The sequence below is a fragment of the Plutella xylostella genome, chromosome 4, assembly GCF_932276165.1.
Source record: "Plutella xylostella chromosome 4, ilPluXylo3.1, whole genome shotgun sequence".
In the NCBI taxonomy this organism is placed as follows: Eukaryota; Metazoa; Arthropoda; class Insecta; order Lepidoptera; family Plutellidae; genus Plutella; species Plutella xylostella.
In genome coordinates this window covers 3126589-3143382 of record NC_063984.1, presented here as the reverse complement: position 1 = coordinate 3143382, position 16794 = coordinate 3126589, and the positions used below count along the sequence as shown (strand labels likewise).

The 16794-nt window shown below is 42.3% G+C and overlaps 4 protein-coding genes across 5 annotated transcripts in view; 2 read left to right on the top strand and 2 right to left on the bottom strand.

The window, feature by feature from the left end:
- The first annotated feature begins 112 nt into the window (after positions 1-112).
- LOC105393760 (heat shock factor-binding protein 1) lies at positions 113-1247 on the top strand. Its single transcript, XM_011565558.3, has 2 exons — positions 113-400; positions 586-1247. The coding sequence occupies exons 1-2, from the start codon at positions 305-307 to the stop codon at positions 736-738; spliced, it is 249 nt and encodes an 82-aa protein (XP_011563860.1). The 5' UTR covers positions 113-304; the 3' UTR covers positions 739-1247.
- Positions 1248-1885: 638 nt separating this feature from the next.
- Positions 1886-4833, bottom strand: LOC105393762 (CBY1-interacting BAR domain-containing protein 1-A). Of its 2 annotated transcripts, XM_048630250.1 has the most exons (8): positions 4593-4833; positions 4171-4330; positions 3513-3662; positions 2907-3131; positions 2716-2751; positions 2491-2616; positions 2066-2143; positions 1886-1979 (listed from the first exon to the last, which is right to left on the bottom strand). In XM_048630250.1, exons 1-8 carry the CDS (start codon positions 4721-4723, stop codon positions 1947-1949), a joined length of 939 nt encoding a protein of 312 aa, XP_048486207.1. In that variant the 5' UTR covers positions 4724-4833; the 3' UTR covers positions 1886-1946. The 2 variants fall into 2 exon arrangements, with proteins under 2 accessions (XP_048486207.1, XP_048486211.1); XM_048630254.1 differs by lacking the exon at positions 2716-2751 and having other exon boundaries at positions 4593-4831.
- A 207-nt stretch (positions 4834-5040) lies between these two features.
- Positions 5041-16794, top strand: part of LOC105393763 (rab3 GTPase-activating protein catalytic subunit) — a 37936-nt gene continuing 26182 nt past the window's right edge. The window contains exons 1-2 of the mRNA XM_038120965.2: positions 5041-6351; positions 7297-7481. Coding sequence (XP_037976893.2) covers positions 5092-6351; positions 7297-7481 — 1445 coding nt within the window. The 5' untranslated portion in view covers positions 5041-5091. The remainder of the gene's footprint in view (positions 6352-7296; positions 7482-16794) is intronic.
- Positions 7832-16794, bottom strand: part of LOC125490022 (vasorin) — a 32673-nt gene continuing 23710 nt past the window's right edge. Inside the window, exons 2-5 of the mRNA XM_048627970.1 lie at positions 13134-13277; positions 9851-11443; positions 9247-9769; positions 7832-9103 (exon numbers count right to left, since the gene is read on the bottom strand). Coding sequence (XP_048483927.1) covers positions 8832-9103; positions 9247-9769; positions 9851-11443; positions 13134-13277 — 2532 coding nt within the window. The 3' untranslated portion in view covers positions 7832-8831. The remainder of the gene's footprint in view (positions 9104-9246; positions 9770-9850; positions 11444-13133; positions 13278-16794) is intronic.

Below are 16794 nucleotides of genomic sequence, written 5' to 3'. Positions count from 1 at the left end.
AAACTAGCACGAGTTTGTTTACACATTATCATCGAATAATATGCAGAGTATGTTTCCACCACAGATTAGACAATCCTGTTTCGATCAACTGACATTCACCTGTCAAACAACGGCCATAATATGTCAAATGTACAACATTAACACGATTTGTCGATAAAAACTCGAATCATTTCAGCTTGGAAACGCTTAATTATTTGTTATTTTCCCCTGGTTACAAGGAGCACGAATCGCACAATATATCAGTTTATTGTTGAACGTAGCTTGGAGTTGTTCTTTGACGAAGCTAAGCTATAACTTACGAAAAATGGCTGATCCTAACATTGATGCAATCAACGATGAGGAAAATACCTACAACACACCTGCAAATGATCCAAAAAATATGCAAGAAGTGACTCAATATGTAAGTTACCAATTCCTACCTCTCCTACGAATTTGCTGCGTCATAAAATACACATCTTTTCATGTAAAGCCACAATATGGACTTTAATTGTTTTGCTGCTCTAAACTAGTATTTATATGACAATAGTCCGGTGCTGCCTAACATAATTACGATAATGTACTTATTGGTTCTCTTATTGATTTTAGGTGCAGTCACTTCTTCAAAACATGCAGGATAAATTTCAGAGTATGTCGGATCAAATCATCAACAGAATAGATGAGATGGGCACTCGAGTTGATGAGCTGGAGAAAAACATCACCGATCTAATGACACAAGCCGGGGTGGAGGGTGAGAAGTGATTATAGTTTAATTTAAACTTTATTTATGAAAAAAAAAACCACTGATAAATTACATTTCATTTTTGTGCCTCACTACACTCATACATTCTTATAACCACCAATGTAAGAATGTATATGTAAGAAAGTAATAGTTTTCAGAATGTTTTATTTTTAAGAATTTATTGTGATAGTTGAGACAATTTTAGGAATGCCAGAAAACTGTTACTAACACCAAAAAGTAATAAGACAAAATCAAGATCTATAATTCACTATGATAATCATGGCTATATAAGGAAATGTAAAATGAACACTTGTACAAAATAATAATGTTTGATGTATTCTCAACCACAAATTTTGAAAAATGTACACTTAATATCATTGAAACCTTTTTCACATTTTATACAAGTACATACATAATAAATATAAATGTATCAACATAACTTTCCTGTATTCATAGTTACTTAGGGATTGCTTATTTTGTATGTCTGCATATAGGATTAGTTATTAAATATATGTTTTCCTAAGAATCATGTACCTATTTCAATTTATATTCAAAGTTGCCTAGAACCCAGTAAGTATTGATTATACTTCAGCTCACGTCAGACACAACCTGACACAAAGAAAATCAATATGGTAAGTTTACTTGGATCAGCAAGTTATATGTATAGGTTATAGGTAGTTAAAATTTGATTCTCAAGGTACAAACAAGAATGAGTATAACAGATTCTAAATTAGGCAGCGTTCCCACTACGCCGGACCGGCAGATCTGCCGAAAACCGGACACCGGACAGAGTGTTCACATTACATCGGATCCCGGAAGAAATTCAGACAGTCTTCAGTTGAATTTGGACCTGCGCGCGGGGGCGAGGGGAGCACGAGCGGGGCGAGCGGGGGACAGATACCGGCACAAACTCGTTCACATTACTCCGGGCCCGGTCGTTCTACCGGCAATTCGTAGTGACAAAACGTTCGGTAGAAATGCCGGGCTCGGCAAAAATGCCGGACCCGGGATAATGTGAATAGCTTCATACAAATTGTACAGTCACTAGCTCTTCCGGCAGATTTACCGACGCGGCAGATCTGCCGGTCCGGCGTAGTGGGAACGCTGCCTTATGGTTTAATTATGACAGTGCAAAGTAAGCATTATTGGGGGTAAACAATCCAGAAATAAATTATTTGGTATACACTTTTATTTTGACACAGTAAATTACAAAAATCTTAATTTATTATTAATCAGATGATGTTTCTTCATCTTCAGAATCCTGAAAACATATTATTTTTTGTTAAACAAAATAGTCTTAAAAATTTAGTTGGTAAAAATAATTATTACATTAGTGAGTAGACTTACAGAAACTGTCATTTTGCTAGCTAAAACCTGCAGTGAGCTGGATCGAGCCATTTCAGATCTCAACTTTTCAGGAGTTCTCTGAAAAAAAATATTGTTATGTGCAATATGCAAAAATTATTTAAATTGTACTGATTTTTAGTTTATGTGCGTTTGGTATGTTTCAATCTTGAGTAAAAGGAGGGCAACGAATTGAGACTAGCCCCCATAATATCAAATCATGGTCAAGATAAGAGATTTCGAACGACTTACGTCTGGTAGTTATTGGTCGGTGGGTACACTCAAAATTAAGGTAGAGTGTAGATAGATAGACATTATTTGAATTTATTTGTACGCAAACAAGAACAAAGAATACATAGCTTATATACTAGCACATAGGAAAAAAATGCCGTATGTAATATATGGCTACTATTATAAACTGTTATTACCATAATGTCACCGTCTTCCTTGTTGGGAGAGGTGTTGGATGTCTTGAAGGCGCCCAGTGACGCCGACCGCGCTGACATGCCCGAGCCAGCCACGTTCTCGGGAGATCGCAACTTTCTTCGGAAATTCTGCAGATATTATTTTAAACACATAATTAATATGTATGTAGGTATATTTAGGTTTAGGTATAAACTACAATGTATTGTATGTTTTAGTCAGATATTTACCACGGGCTCCTCAGTGTCAGACAGACCTGTGTTATGCTTTACAAAAATATATGTTAGTACATAAAGTAAGTAAATTTTAAAAATTATAGAAATATTGTAATGAGAACCCACGTCATGGCTAAGTGCAATATTCGTAAGAACCTATTTAAGGTAAATGGATTGACCCCATAGAAATTCAAACAGTTACCCACTTCTAAATCAGCTTTTTCATTAATCTCATCCACCCTCTGGTACGCAATAGTCAGTAGCTCCACGGCTTTCGCGTGGAAAGTCATCTCTATCATTATAAAGTCACTCAGGAGAGACTTGAGCTGCTGCAGCTTGCGCCGCTCGAAGAAGTCCGTCTGCTCGCTGAGGCCCTTCGCCGTGCGCGACATCTCCGCTGAAGCTTTCAGGAGCTCTGACTCCGCGTATGCCTAGAAGATACGAGGACGTAAGTAGGTACTGGGTAAGGAAGGTGGTAGATGGTAGGTAAGTCTCATGGGTTTGGTAAGTTCCTATTTGTTCCTTAGCATGGCGATTTTCCATTAAAAAAATTGCCTGCCCGAAACCCTGGCTGACTAATTCAATGTTTTTTATGAAACCTATTAAAGTTCAAATGTAAATTTTACAGCTTAATTAGATATTAAATTTCAGTAAGTAAGTAACTAGTAATGTACCTAATACCAAAACAGACAAGGCTTCTAAAATTATCCAACTGACCCTAACCTGACAGCCCAACCTCTACCTAGTCTACCTTTATAGTTTGTCACCAACATAATAAGTAGAAGATAAGCCAAACCCTCCAAGATACATACGACCTGCTGCCGGTTGAAGGGCTGCCGCTCCCGGGACTTGTCCAGCACCTTCTTCCGGGACAGCTCCTTGTCGCGCACGCTCATGGTGTGCTTCAGCTCCTCGCGCGCGTGCTTGCATATCGTTTCGTACTGGCTCAGCTCACCTATCACCTGTGGATTAGAATTCACGATAAGTAGGCACCTAAATATTAAAGTACCTACATCACAGATGATGTTTAGCGAACAAGCCGATCCTGTGTAACTGGACGTCACTATAGGGGTTTTCCATAACCTCTAGGTAGGTATACCTTTAGGTACACCGTTAGGTTTTCCATAACGTCTAGGTAGGTATACCGTTATGGAAAACCCCTACATTTACTGGACAAGTTTTGACCGGGATTCAAACCCACATCTGTAGGTATCTTTACACCAGTCTGATGCTACCAATACCAACTGACCACTGCATGAATAACCAAGTACCTACCGGCCTTAGGGTAGGCTCTGATTTATGATGGATGACACCTACAGCATACAACTTTATCTCCTTTATGTTAGGGTCTACAGGGTGTTGCAAAAAGGGTAAGTACTTATACTAAGCCGAAGCATGCAGCATGTTATATCTAAGCCCGGAATAGTAACTATACCCTTTTTGCAGCACCCTGTATAACATCAGACCAACCTTGGCCTCCATCCGCTGCACGGCGCAGTTGCGGTACTCCTCGAGTGCGGAGAGCGTCAGGGACAAGTTCTCCAAGTTCACGCTGAGTGACTTGTTCACCGTCTCGTGGGAAGCATACTCCTTGAGGACCTCGGCTAGATCGTCGCCTTTGTCGCGCAACCTGAAATTTATTTTCATAGTGAGTTGTTTGGAGCCATGGAGGTACAAGTAGGAAGTATTATTCAGGAATCGTGTCATATCGACATGATAAGTGGTATTCTGTAAGTACCTAGTTACCAACAGCATCTCTGTAAATTTTGTTTCTACCGAAGTTAAGGAACTTCAGTTTGTACCATGTTCTGCCTTAATCTAACAAAATGTAAGTTGGTACGTATATGTAAGTATGGCTAATTTAATATTAACATACGTAGGTAAGTACATACCGTGCAGTTTTCCTAGCATAACCAGTAAAAGCCAAACATAATTCTCCAAAGTACTTTTCCACCGTATTTATTCGATCTTGTATGAACTTTGCTTGTTGTTCGTAGGAATTTGATGCATCGCCTCTAAACATATTGATATTTTTGTAGAACTTTCTTTCTTTTATTTAGAGGTATTTTATTATTATTTCATTTTATTTTGTCTACATTTTCGTTACCAAGGACACCAATATTTTCAAAAATGGGCGCCAACGCCAACACCAAGCAAAACGCCATGCTTTGTGTGCTTTTGTTTTTTTTTATATTCTGTGAATATTAAGAAATATAAACTCGTGCTAGAAACTTTAATCGATTATCGGATGATAAAATAGTCTGTGTAGATATATCGTCACAGATTATAAATTTTCGATTCAGCTGTGTTCGATGTGTCATAATTTTTTACGTCATTGTCAATAACAACAACAACAGCTGCTTTTTGCAAAATTTGCAATAAAATCATAAAATGAACGAGGAAATTGACGAATATGATATTTATCATCAAGATTTTACAACTATTTCCGAGTGGGAAGTGTTTATTGCCCGAATAGAAGAAGTTTTAAATGAATGGCGATTATCTAAAGCTAAAATTCCCAAAGGTAATCTTGAATACACAAAGAAATGGGTCGGAAAATCAGAGGAAATTAAGTTTCAGAGTCTTAATTTCACACTTTCATATCATACATTAGAATGTGAATTGAATACGAATCCTATAAAAGATAATAAAGCTGCAGAGGGGGGTTGGAAACCATCTACACAACTACATAATGGCATTTGGGAAGCAACAAAGAACTTCATGGATGATGAAGATGGAAGTCCATTCCCTGTATCTCACTGGTATGGTTTGAAACAATATCTGATGCTATACCCTAGCCAATCACTAGTTGAGGAAAATCAAATCAAATTAGTAATGAGTTCAATAAACATTGCCTTTGCAAATGTTGATTGTGCAGTTCCGTTCTTTTTGAAAATCAGAGAGCATTGGCAGCAGTGCTTTCTAGGCATTTACGAGGATAGTGAATTTAAAACTAGTTTTGATACAATACATTTGAAACGGATACCTAATCAATGTTCACACTTGAATGGCCTTGCAAACCTGTTTAAGGGAAAAATAGCTTCACCAGTCTCGCTGGAGCCGGTGCTGATGTCTGCCAAGTTTTCTTATGAACTAAAAGACCTAGAACCATTTGTTTGGAGACCTCCCTCTCAGACTAATGAGTTCCTATCCATAGATGGGTTTGATGTTGAAAAGCTGATTGAGTTACCATTCGGAGCTGAAAAAAATCCTATCCAGAGTGCCTTGTTGAATGTCATGTGGCCCCGTTTCCTTGAAAATGCTGTCATAGACTCTGCCTCATACTCAGACTTTGATCCTTTGATGGCTCCAACATGGACAATTACTATCAAGCTCAGAGAAAACATAAACTGCCTCCTGTCTGACTTGGTAGGAAAGATGCTAGATCTGCTGGATGACAATCATCTATTGATGGACACACTGGGCCTAAGTAGAAGCCTGGGCATACTGAACCCTCTGCACAAGATCACTGAAGCCCCTATAACAATTTCTAAGCTGGTGAGAGCTGCCATGGGTTCCACTTCAGTGTCGGAGTTCAAAGGACCAATACCTGATGATCTGTTAATGTCTCTCTTGTACTACATTTTCCCTGATGCTGTTGATGATGACTCCCACAAGTATCCAGAGGACTTGCAAGTGGAAATGAAACAGGTAAAACTCCTTTTTAACCGACTTCAAAAAAAAGGAGGAGGTTCTCAATTCGTCAGGATCTTTTTTTTTTTTATATTTTTTATGTATGTTCACCAATTACTCCGCCGTTTATGAACCGATTTTAAATTATTTTTTTTTGTTGTATTGGGTTGAGGTCCCAGGTGGTCCCATCTTTTTTGAAGGTGGTGCCATATTTCTTCAGATTACTTTGTCACCGCACCAACATCAAAAAAGAACAGTTCCTGCTTAGGTATATTTGTACTGTCACGTACGAGTAGAATTTGTGTAAACCTTAAATTATTTAAGTCGGTTTTTTATTATTTCTGATTGAACAAATCAAGTACTGCAAATTTTATAACTGCTACATAATTAAGGTATGGGTGATGCACAAGTCAAACTTTCACTAGCAATTTCGATTTCATTTTACTTTCAATAGATTGAGAAACTCACAAATCTTATGATCTGTAAGCACTGAGTCTGAACTTTATTAAATAGTAACTTGGTTTTTTTAAGCTCTCAAGACCTATACTGATGATGCTCACCAAAGAACCTCACAACACCACATTTCAATATAATCTCCACACCACATGGATGGGCTATCACTGGCACTCTGCTGGTGCCTGCTTTAACCACATTCATAAGCTACTGCTACCATGAAAACATAGCCCAATCTTTTTTCAAGCTATTTCACCATTCTAAATCCCAAACCATACAGTCTAATCTTCTCCTCCCTAGATCTCTTCTCCCATCATCCAACTACTGATACCAGGAAAACATGTCCAATCTACTCTCAAGCCACTTCTAAATCCAAAGCCATTCAGTGTAATCTTCTCCTCCCTAGATCTCTAATCATCTTTTTACTGCTACCAGGAAAACATAGCCCAATCTACTCTCTTTGACTTAGACTTTTGACTTTGAAATAGAGTGTGACCCTCTTCCCCACAGAGTGACCAGGAGCCCAAACTCTGCAGCGCCGTCAAGTGGAGCCCGGCGGGGGGGCTGGTGCGGCGCGTGTCGCTGGTGGCAGCGCGGCTACTGGAGGCCGGCGGGCTGCCCTACCTGGCGCACCTGTGGTACGAGTTCACCCAGGAGCTGCAGTACCGCTGGGAGCGGAGGATACGAGTGCCCGGGTGAGTGATTGTTGAGGTTGGAGAATCGCTCGTAAAACGAGTTTGTCGACGTCGATTCACCGACATCCGCACTTTTAAATAATAATATGCTGTGTGCTGTGGCTCTTAAGAAGCCTTAACCGCTGGGTGATGAGGATACGCGTTCCCGGGTGAGTGGGGGTGATTGGGTGAAGTTTTAAGGTTCCGGTGTGAGCTATCTACCTGTACCTATACAATAATAATAGGTCATGGGGAAGTAAAAGAGTGCTTGTTTTTATAAATACATTCATAGTCAGTACCTATCCGCTGTAATAAAGATGCAGAATGTAAAGTGTTCAAGTGGGAAATTTATTCAAATGTAAACACAGACATGGAATGTAACATTTTATTTTTAAATTTTAAACAAGATTACTTATGTAAATATATACAAAATATATGAATCTGATGGTGTCACGAACTCACTACCACCAACGCCTAACAAAATAGCACCATTTGGATTGAGCTTCTCCTGCATTTGGTTATGTATGATAATATTATAACTATAAATTACCTATCCTCTCCTAAATAACGATATGTTATATGTACAACTTATATTTAACAATACATATATGAATGGATACCTATAACAATAATAATTTATATCAACAGCACCTTAATATTCCAAAAATACATTTAAAAAACTAAATCCTCGGATACTTATATAACAAATACAATTACAAATAAAGACAGATCAAAATTATATTTCAATTTATGTAAGTAATGCGTGCATTGGACGGAATATTGTGACTAGTTAACTAGATCATTAACTATAGTTTTCACGGTTTCTCTTAAACATAATACAAAAAAGTTACTACTTATAATAATATTCTAATGGTCTAGAAAAGAAAGAGTTTCGTTGAAGTTCCATCTCAAGGAGCTGTTGAGATAGAACTGCAACGGTCGCACATCGTCGTGTACCTGTCGAACTTCAGACAATAATGTAATACTCTCTGAAATTCATATACGGACCCATACGGGTGAGGTAGCGTGCTGGCAAGGAAGGTAGGTACAGGGTTGAAGCATCAACATAGACCTATCTCACCGTACCTAACGACGACTGATGTTACAAACTTCACAAAGACTGCACTCTTGCTGGAGCAGCGAGAGCGGGGGCGCGGGGGCGGGGGCGGGGGCTCAGTTAGCAGAGTCGCGGGCAGAGTCGGACAGGCGGTCCCAGGGCGGGCTGTCGTGCGGCGCGCGGGGCGGGCGCGGCGCGGGGGCGGCGGGGGGGTCAGCCGCGCACCACGAGGTGCAGCGCGCCCGCGGCGGCGAGCAGCGCGCGCGAGGCGTCGCCCCCCGCGCCCGCGCCGCCCCCGCGCCGCTGCGAGACCGCTATAACGGCACCAGCCCGCCGCGCGCCGTCGCGTTGCGAGCCATGTAGATGTCCATGTCGTGGTCCGTCCAGTTGTCCGACGTGTCGCAGTAGCCGAGCCCCAGCGAGCCCACGCTGTAGCGCGACGCGGGGCGCGAGCGGGAGCGGGGGCGCCGCCGCGAGCCGCCCGGGCCCTCGCGCGCGCCGCCCGCGCCGCCCGCCGCGCCGCTCAGCGACAGCCGAGACGCGCGCTCCGACGCCGCTCCCAGCGACTGACGCGACTGCCGCAGGTCTGTGGAAGTCGAACAGATGACGTTAGTGCGGGTGCAGCTAGCTGGAGAAGTAGCAGGATAGCGGTGCGTGCGGCAGAAAATAGTGAGCGGAGAGCTAGAAGCGAGCATGCGGCAAGCAGAAGGAAGAGGGCGGTTCACTCACCGGCTCGCGATCCTAACAGGCTGCCGGGGTAGCCCGGGGGTCCGTAGCGGCCGGTTTGAGAATAGCTGTGCTGCGACTGACCGTCGGCGAGAGAGCGCGCGCGGCCCGGCCGGCCCGGGAGGGGATCGGGGGGTGCCAGTTCAGTATAGGTTCGTGCTCGCGGGATCGAACGTGCGCTATAGGCGGACACTTGATCCCACTCACGCTGTTTGCCGAAGGCGCCCATGGTGGCGAGCGAGGAGAGCGGCGGGCCGGGGCTGGGCTCGGCGCCGCAGCACGCGGGGTGCAGCTTGGCGGGCTGCAGGCGGTGCACGGTGCGCGCGCGCCGCCGCGACGCCGCCGCGAACACCAGCACGGCCACCACGATGGTGCCGCAGATGGCGGCGCTGGCGGCGATGGTGATCTTGTCCATGTTGGACGCGGCGGCCGACACCGTGCGCACCTCGCGGCACTGCGCGTAGGGGACCGACTCCGGGCTCACGTGCACCTCTTCCAGCGAGATCACGCACACCACGATGCACTCCTGCCGGGAGATAATCACACGCAACATTAGCCGTTAATCAAACTTATCTAAAATATATTATTTGATCATTACGATAGTTACCTGAGACGGTACGTTCTTAATTTTGAATTCCCTCTCGCTAGCCTCCAGCGGAGGTCCTTGTTTGAAGGTCTTATCTCCAAACAGGCGGTACACGACTCGGAAACCGAGGATGTTCGCGACGTTGGAGTCCCACTGGATGATGACGGAGTTGTCTTGTCTGTAGGCGTTCTTGACGATGACCTCGTTGGAGTCGTCCACTTTATTTTTCTGCGGAGGGAAGTTCATGATGACGGGCGGTCGCTGGTGCGGCGCGTGTCGCCAGGCGGGCGCGGCGAGGCGGGGCGGGGGCCGCGTGGCGGGGCCGGCGGGCGCGACGGGGGCGGCGGGCGGCGCGGGGGCGGGCGGCTCGCTGCTGGGCGGGCTGGGCCGCGTGGCCCCCTCAGTGGTGCTGGCGGTGGCGGTGGTCTCGGCCGCCTCGCTCGTGCTGGTGCTCCACACTCGCTCGGTGGTCGTGGTCGTGGACGATGAAGACGGCACGCTCATACTGTTCCAATCAACACTTTCCTTCTTAGGTCTCGCCGTTTGTTCATTAGGGACCTCATTTTCACATACCAATTCGCTGGGCTCTAGACTGTAAAACCCACGTTCTCTGAAGTGCTGCGGGCTGCCACAGAACTGAGGATTCCTCTCGCGAGAAGTGACTTGCAGTTCCCCGTTGCGGATCCACTCGATGACCCAGCGCAGGCGGCAGTCGCAGTTGAGGAAGCGGCCGCCGAGGCTGAGCCCCCGCAGCGTGTGGTTGAGGTGCGCCAGCGCTTCCTCCGGAACCGTCGGCAGAGGATTGCCATCCAAAGCCAGTAATGTTATCGAGGGGTTATTCAGGAATGCGTCCGCAGGAAGTTTATTCAGCAAGTTAAACCCAATATCCAGAACTCTCAGTTCTCTCAAAGTTCCGATAGCTGCTGATGGAAATTCGGGCAGAAGATTATTCAGAAGGCTCAAAGAACTCAATGTCTCCTTTATTCCAGCAAAGGCGTTTTCTTCCAGACTGTGTATAATATTTCTTTCCAAATTAAGAGCTGTGAGTGATTCTAGACCAGCAAATGTTAGCATTCCATCAGGGCCTGGCAGCTCGCGTATGCTGTTCTGTGACAGGTCCAGGAACGCTAGACTACGCAGTCCTTGTATGCACTGGGGGACCACTTTTTGCTTGGTGCCCTTGAGGTTGAGGTTCTTCAGAGAGTTTTCTAATCCGGTAAAAGCATGCGGTGATAACGAGACGTCATTATCCGATAGTTTCAGCGTAGTCAACTTGCGAAGCGTTATAAATGAGTGGTTTGCTATTTGTGAAATTTTATTCTTGGACAAATCCAGTAAAGACAAGTTGATCAATATTTTGAGAGCTTTCACTGGTACTTCTTGGAGATTATTGTCTTGCAAGTTCAGATTCTTGAGATAAGGTCCTTGTCCTCTGAAAGCGTCATCTTCTATCTTGCGTACTTTGCATCCGGATATTTGTACATTGTGTATTTTAAGATTCACAAATATGTTGTTAGACAGGACGGGGATGGTTGAGTTATTGATGTAGAGGAGATCAATCTGTACGTTGCGAGCGCTTGTGTTGAGAGCCTCCAGCAAAGTTGGGAAGTCCACCTGAAACATAATAAATTATAATAGTTTATTCCAATCGTTCCAAACTCATGCTGGTGTCCATGCCTTGAGACACTATAAACGATAATGGTTAGTTCCAATATGTTTGCTAACGCATGGTTTTCATGCCTCAATCCTCAAGTAAAATCTGTTTAGTCGGTCATTTCTGATAATAAATATCCAATCAAAAACATAAATGTGAAATGAGAGCCAAGTTCAATATTATTATAAATGCCTTGGTTGTTGACTACAACGACAAAAGAAGTGAGATCTAAATGGGTGCCAAGTTCAATGGTCAGTCCTGAAATTTATTTATAAGTAACAGTATAACATATCATATCTTCTTATAACATAAAATAATGTATTGTAGCCCAAGGTCTGATTTGGCTAGTTTATATACACCTACCAACGAATTATTATGTTCGAATTAATAAGAACCGACAAATTCTTGTTGGTTTAACTTGTGAAGGCTATAAGTAATTCATATATGAAAACTAGCCAAGACAGACCTTAGGCTACAATACATTATTTTATGTTATAAGAAGATATGATATATTATACTGTTACTTATAAATAAATTTCAGGACTGACCATTGAACTTGGCACCCATTTAGATCTCACTTCTTTTGTCGTTGTAGTCAACAACCAAGGCATTTATAATAATATTCAACTTGGCTCTCATTTCACATTTATGTTTTTGATTGGATATCATTACTTTTTGTTGGTAAGTACATATAAGTACATGTCTTCGCGTTACGAGGCTCGTATCGTAAGGCCGTAGGTCCATTTATAAAGACAAATTTAAAAAACGCATTTAAAAAACTAAAAGTCTCAAGACTTTATAAAATGTAGGTACAATATTCACTCAATTGTTTAACCGATCCGATCCGGTCCGATTTGATCCGATTTGATCCGTTTTGATCCGATTTGATCCGTTTTGATCCGATTTGATCCGATTTGATCTGATTTGATCCGATTTGATACGATTTGATTGGATTTGATCCGATTTGATCCGATTTGATACGATTTAATCCGATTTGATCCGATTTGATCCGATTTTATCCGATTTTATCCGATTTGATCCAATTTGATCCGATTTTATCCGATTTGATCCGGTTTGATCCGATTTTTTCCGATTTGATCCGATTTGATCCGATTTTATCCGATTTGGTCCGATTTGATCCGATTCGGTTCGTTTCGATTCCACTCGATTCGATCCGATCCGATTAGACACCATCCGATCCGATTCCATTTGATTCGATTCGTTCCGATTCATCTGATCCGATCCCATTCCATTATATTTACAGCTATCTTAGACTAGTTAACATTAATATTATGCATCTCAAAGCCATTTCATATTTTCGCATATTATGATAGTATGTAGTACCATAAGAGTTTTGATCTATACCTACGTGAGTGAGTCAGTCAATGTTAAAAATTTGGTTTTTTGGACATTAATATCTAAATAACCGTTTGAGCTACGCTCATGAAATTTAGAACACATATGTATCTCGTAAGTCTCAATATATGTGCCAAATTTCATACGTTTATATTAAATAGTTTTTTATTTATGAGAGGGTCAAAAGTGGCTCGAAATGGTTCGTGTAATATTACACACGGTGCGGCTCGCCAGTTCTGTTTCTCGAACTTGGCTTGACACGCTACCGCGTGTCTAGAAACCTCGGTCTCTTACCTGGTCACACTGCACGGACAGGTCCCGGGCGAGGTTGAGCGCGCACACGCAGGCGGCCTGCAGCGCCGGCGTGGACCACGGACACTGCGCGCGCGCCGCGCCCAGCGCCAGCAGCGCGAGGCACGCCGCCACCCACGGCGATCTCTGCAAGGAATGTAAAAGCGCCGATTAGGATGAATAAAATAAAAAAAGATCGACATGGTATTGATAGGCAGGTGATGCCCATCATATTGGTGACTCAAAGTTGGTTGTATGATAGATATATGCCGGCCGAAATATTCATCATATTAAATAGCAAATGCTATTAAAATCCATCTGCATCGAAATGTGGTACGAGTGCTAGAAGGTGGATGTTCCCTCGTTTCTACAGATCCAATGAATACTATAGGGAGGTTGTGGATCGTATTAGCTACAAGACTGTAATTAAGCTCAGATATAATTGTTGTTCATATTCTTATATGGGAAGTGGGCCAAGTCAATTACATTTTAGAGTTCAAATTAAACATGCGTTGTTTCTATTATAAACTTAATGATGACTATAATGGTTAGTACTTACAACCCTTATAACTTAATTGAGTGAACAGTACCTATATTACCCTTGTTTTATAGTTTATGAGTGGTCTGAAAGACCATTAAATAAAACGATTTTATAGATTGTTTCAATGTAAATTGCGTGTAGGTATTCTAGTGTTTCAACTACACTCCTACATTAAAATGACAGAGTTAGTGAGCAGCAAAAATCTTTCTGTAATGTTACAAGAATCCCTGCCTGGGTAGTTTGGATACGAATGTCGATTGAAAGGCACACAGCCATCGGATAGGGTACTAAAGCCACGGCAGCTGCTGTTGTTATTGCATAACTTCACAAAACATTTTAAATAAAAAATATATTAATAAATGATGTCCCGGTAAAACTCTTAGTTTAATTGGTTTGGCGAAGTGGCAATCTGTCCCCGCGCCGTCTTCCCCCGTGATGCTTAATTATGTAGGAATTTAAGAGAAGTTTCGCGCCTCGTCTCGCGCCCCGCACCCCTCCCCCCCGTAATCTGCTTATGCCACAGTGGGACGCCACGCTATCTTACGCACCGTGACACTTTCTACCTCATAATTATTGCATTTAATATATTTTATCTACTATTTACAAAAGAACTTTTCATTCCTAGAAAGTATACTTACGAGTATAACATGTCTACTGTCTACTAAATCATAAATTTGTAGAGAAACTCTAACACTAAAAAACTAGTTTTGGAAGCTGAGTGGATAATTACATCAGGATTTAAGACCCGCCATTAAATTCTAGTGCTCAAGGCCTTGCCTAATTGGCTTAGGTACTTAATAACGACTTCGATTGGTTGAGCAGTTGAGCACTAACGGTGCGACGGCATCACACGTCAAGACACCGTATTAATGACATAAGACATGAGGGGTGACAGTAAACTCCCGTTGATGGATGGGAGGGAAAGCTGAGTTTTCCGGGCGAGCGGGCGGGCCAGTCGGCCACGCCGCCGCGCCGCTCGAGCGTGCCCTGCAATGCCACATTGGGACAGCTAATAGATGTAACTGTAACCACTAATGGTACCTGCGTTTCTATTTAACCACTCCGTAGGTCTGTTCTATTCTGTTTTCTGTGCTGTTTGTGCCTGCACCTGATTCACTTGAATGGAGCTTAGACCATTTCCCATTGATGTATCATAGCTCAATTTTTAATTTCATCTATTGCACTAAATTTTATGGATGTCTAACTTATAAAACCCTTATTTTCGGAAGAGGGTAAGAACGTGAAGCAATCGCCGCTCTTGTTTTCTAAATCGATCCATAATGATGTTGAGCCGGGATTCACTGGATCGAGGTACACAGATAGTTGCGAGCTTTTGTTCATAAAGTGAACTAGTGAACGCTCAGTGAACACACTAACAACGAACTTTGTGCAGGTTTATGTGAGGAAGCAGTTTCGCGGCAGAAACCGTTAATTACGTTTTAGTTCGCGGTTGCATTATGTTGCAAATTAGATTAGAGTTTCGGTACAGGTGCTCTTTTGTATTCCATTTTGTTTATTATTTGTTTAAGAAAAATATCCATGTATAAGAAGTGGCTTTTGATCTTGTTATCACATGGGGCTTTTGTAGGTCTTTAATCTTAAATCATTATTGGATTAAGCCACAAAAACTCGCACTTTAAAACTTTCACTTCTCCAATTATAATTACACACACACATGCGGAAGTTTTACAAAGTCAAAAGAAGTTGTTATTCGGTTTCGTCTGCGCGCCCATTTCTAGTGAAATCAATTGGAATGATTGGAATCGTAGTTTCTTCTGTATCATATATCATTCATTAAATTACATTTTCATGGTGACGTGGTGTATCTGCCGTGTGGCCTGTTTGCATTATTTAAACAGGTCTGATCTCACTGCTAACGGTACCCAACACGACGCATCTCCGGTTGGCCACAGTTTGAAGATTCACTTTCTTTTGGCCTTTGCCTGTATCTTTAACTCTAACCGGTTACCTGTAACAAATACTTTACCTGATTCGTAAAATCTAATCCGTAGAAACGCTTGGTTGTTTTGTTACGGAAATTATTGCCGTTTTCTCTCTTTTTTACCAAGTTTCCTAACAATTACAGTGATTCGAATGATCGGTTACTGTTTATTACTCAACTCAACGTAACACGTAAACGTTTGGATGAAGCTATCAATTCATTGTATCAGTTACGTCGCGTGGTTAATCGTTGAAGACTTGAAGTTGCACTGCGTATGCATTACCACGCAATGTATGTACATTGTTCCTACATAGCCTCTATTAAATCAGTAGTATACTTATAGACAGCTGGGCGCCGGCTAGCAGCACTGCTGCTGCAGCAGATGGACAGCCGCGTAACACATCGTAAGCCACGGAAAGTACCACCCTTTATAGCAAGTTAGCAACAATGCAGCTTACGCCGCAATATACAATACAACCAATCTCATACATTACAATCTTGTGTGTTTGTCTATAAATGTGGTTTTATCTATAAATGAGCTTATTGACGAAATTACTGACAGTTATTTCATATTTGAATGCATCGTGAGTCCGTGTAATCACGTTAGTAGTGTTACAAGTGGAGCATTATGAATATTATGACGTAACGATCCGGTGCACGTTTTGTTATGAATTGACGATAAGCGATCAGCGCTAACAATAGGGCCGTGTGAATATTATTAGAGTTTAGATTTTCTTACCCAGTTCATGAAGTGTATGCATTTAGGCCGTTAGACCCTGTTTGTTTATGTTTGTATAAATGCAACCGTTGCTGCTGCCGGTGTGGTGTTTTGAATTATGATTATGAATCGGCAAAATGTAAATCGATAAATTGACAACGATACGACTGCATGCAATCATTCGTTTTATAGCAGTTGACAGTGAATAAAGAGTATCTATCAAGACGTATAATTTCTGTCTGATACAAAAGTACGCATTTTAGAAGGCACCATAACTTCTTAAGTGAATACGACCTGCTTGGAGTAAATCATTCAGTAACAATCGCTCTCGTGAGATTTCCCGAGAGGCTCTTGGGCTGAAGCGTATCATAGGTCATTAATATATTTTCTCGCACTCCCGATGTCGGATTTTTCGCACACACATTCGCCGCAGCTTCCCAGATTATCTGTAGCCCATATTTTA

What these genes read in the sequence shown, in the direction of transcription:
- LOC105393760 (XM_011565558.3), top strand. Translation starts at nt 305, where the DNA reads ATGGCTGATCCTAACATTGATGCAATCAACGATGAGGAAAATACCTAC. An exon ending in TGCAAGAAGTGACTCAATAT is followed by an intron (nt 401 to 585) that starts GTAAGTTACCAA and finishes TATTGATTTTAG; the next exon opens with GTGCAGTCACTTCTTCAAAA.
- LOC105393762 (XM_048630250.1), bottom strand. Translation starts at nt 4,723, where the DNA reads ATGTTTAGAGGCGATGCATCAAATTCCTACGAACAACAAGCAAAGTTC. An exon ending in CCTTCAACCGGCAGCAGGTC is followed by an intron (nt 3,132 to 3,512) that starts GTATGTATCTTG and finishes CGTATCTTCTAG; the next exon opens with GCATACGCGGAGTCAGAGCT. An exon ending in CTGACACTGAGGAGCCCGTG is followed by an intron (nt 2,617 to 2,715) that starts GTAAATATCTGA and finishes TAATATCTGCAG; the next exon opens with AATTTCCGAAGAAAGTTGCG.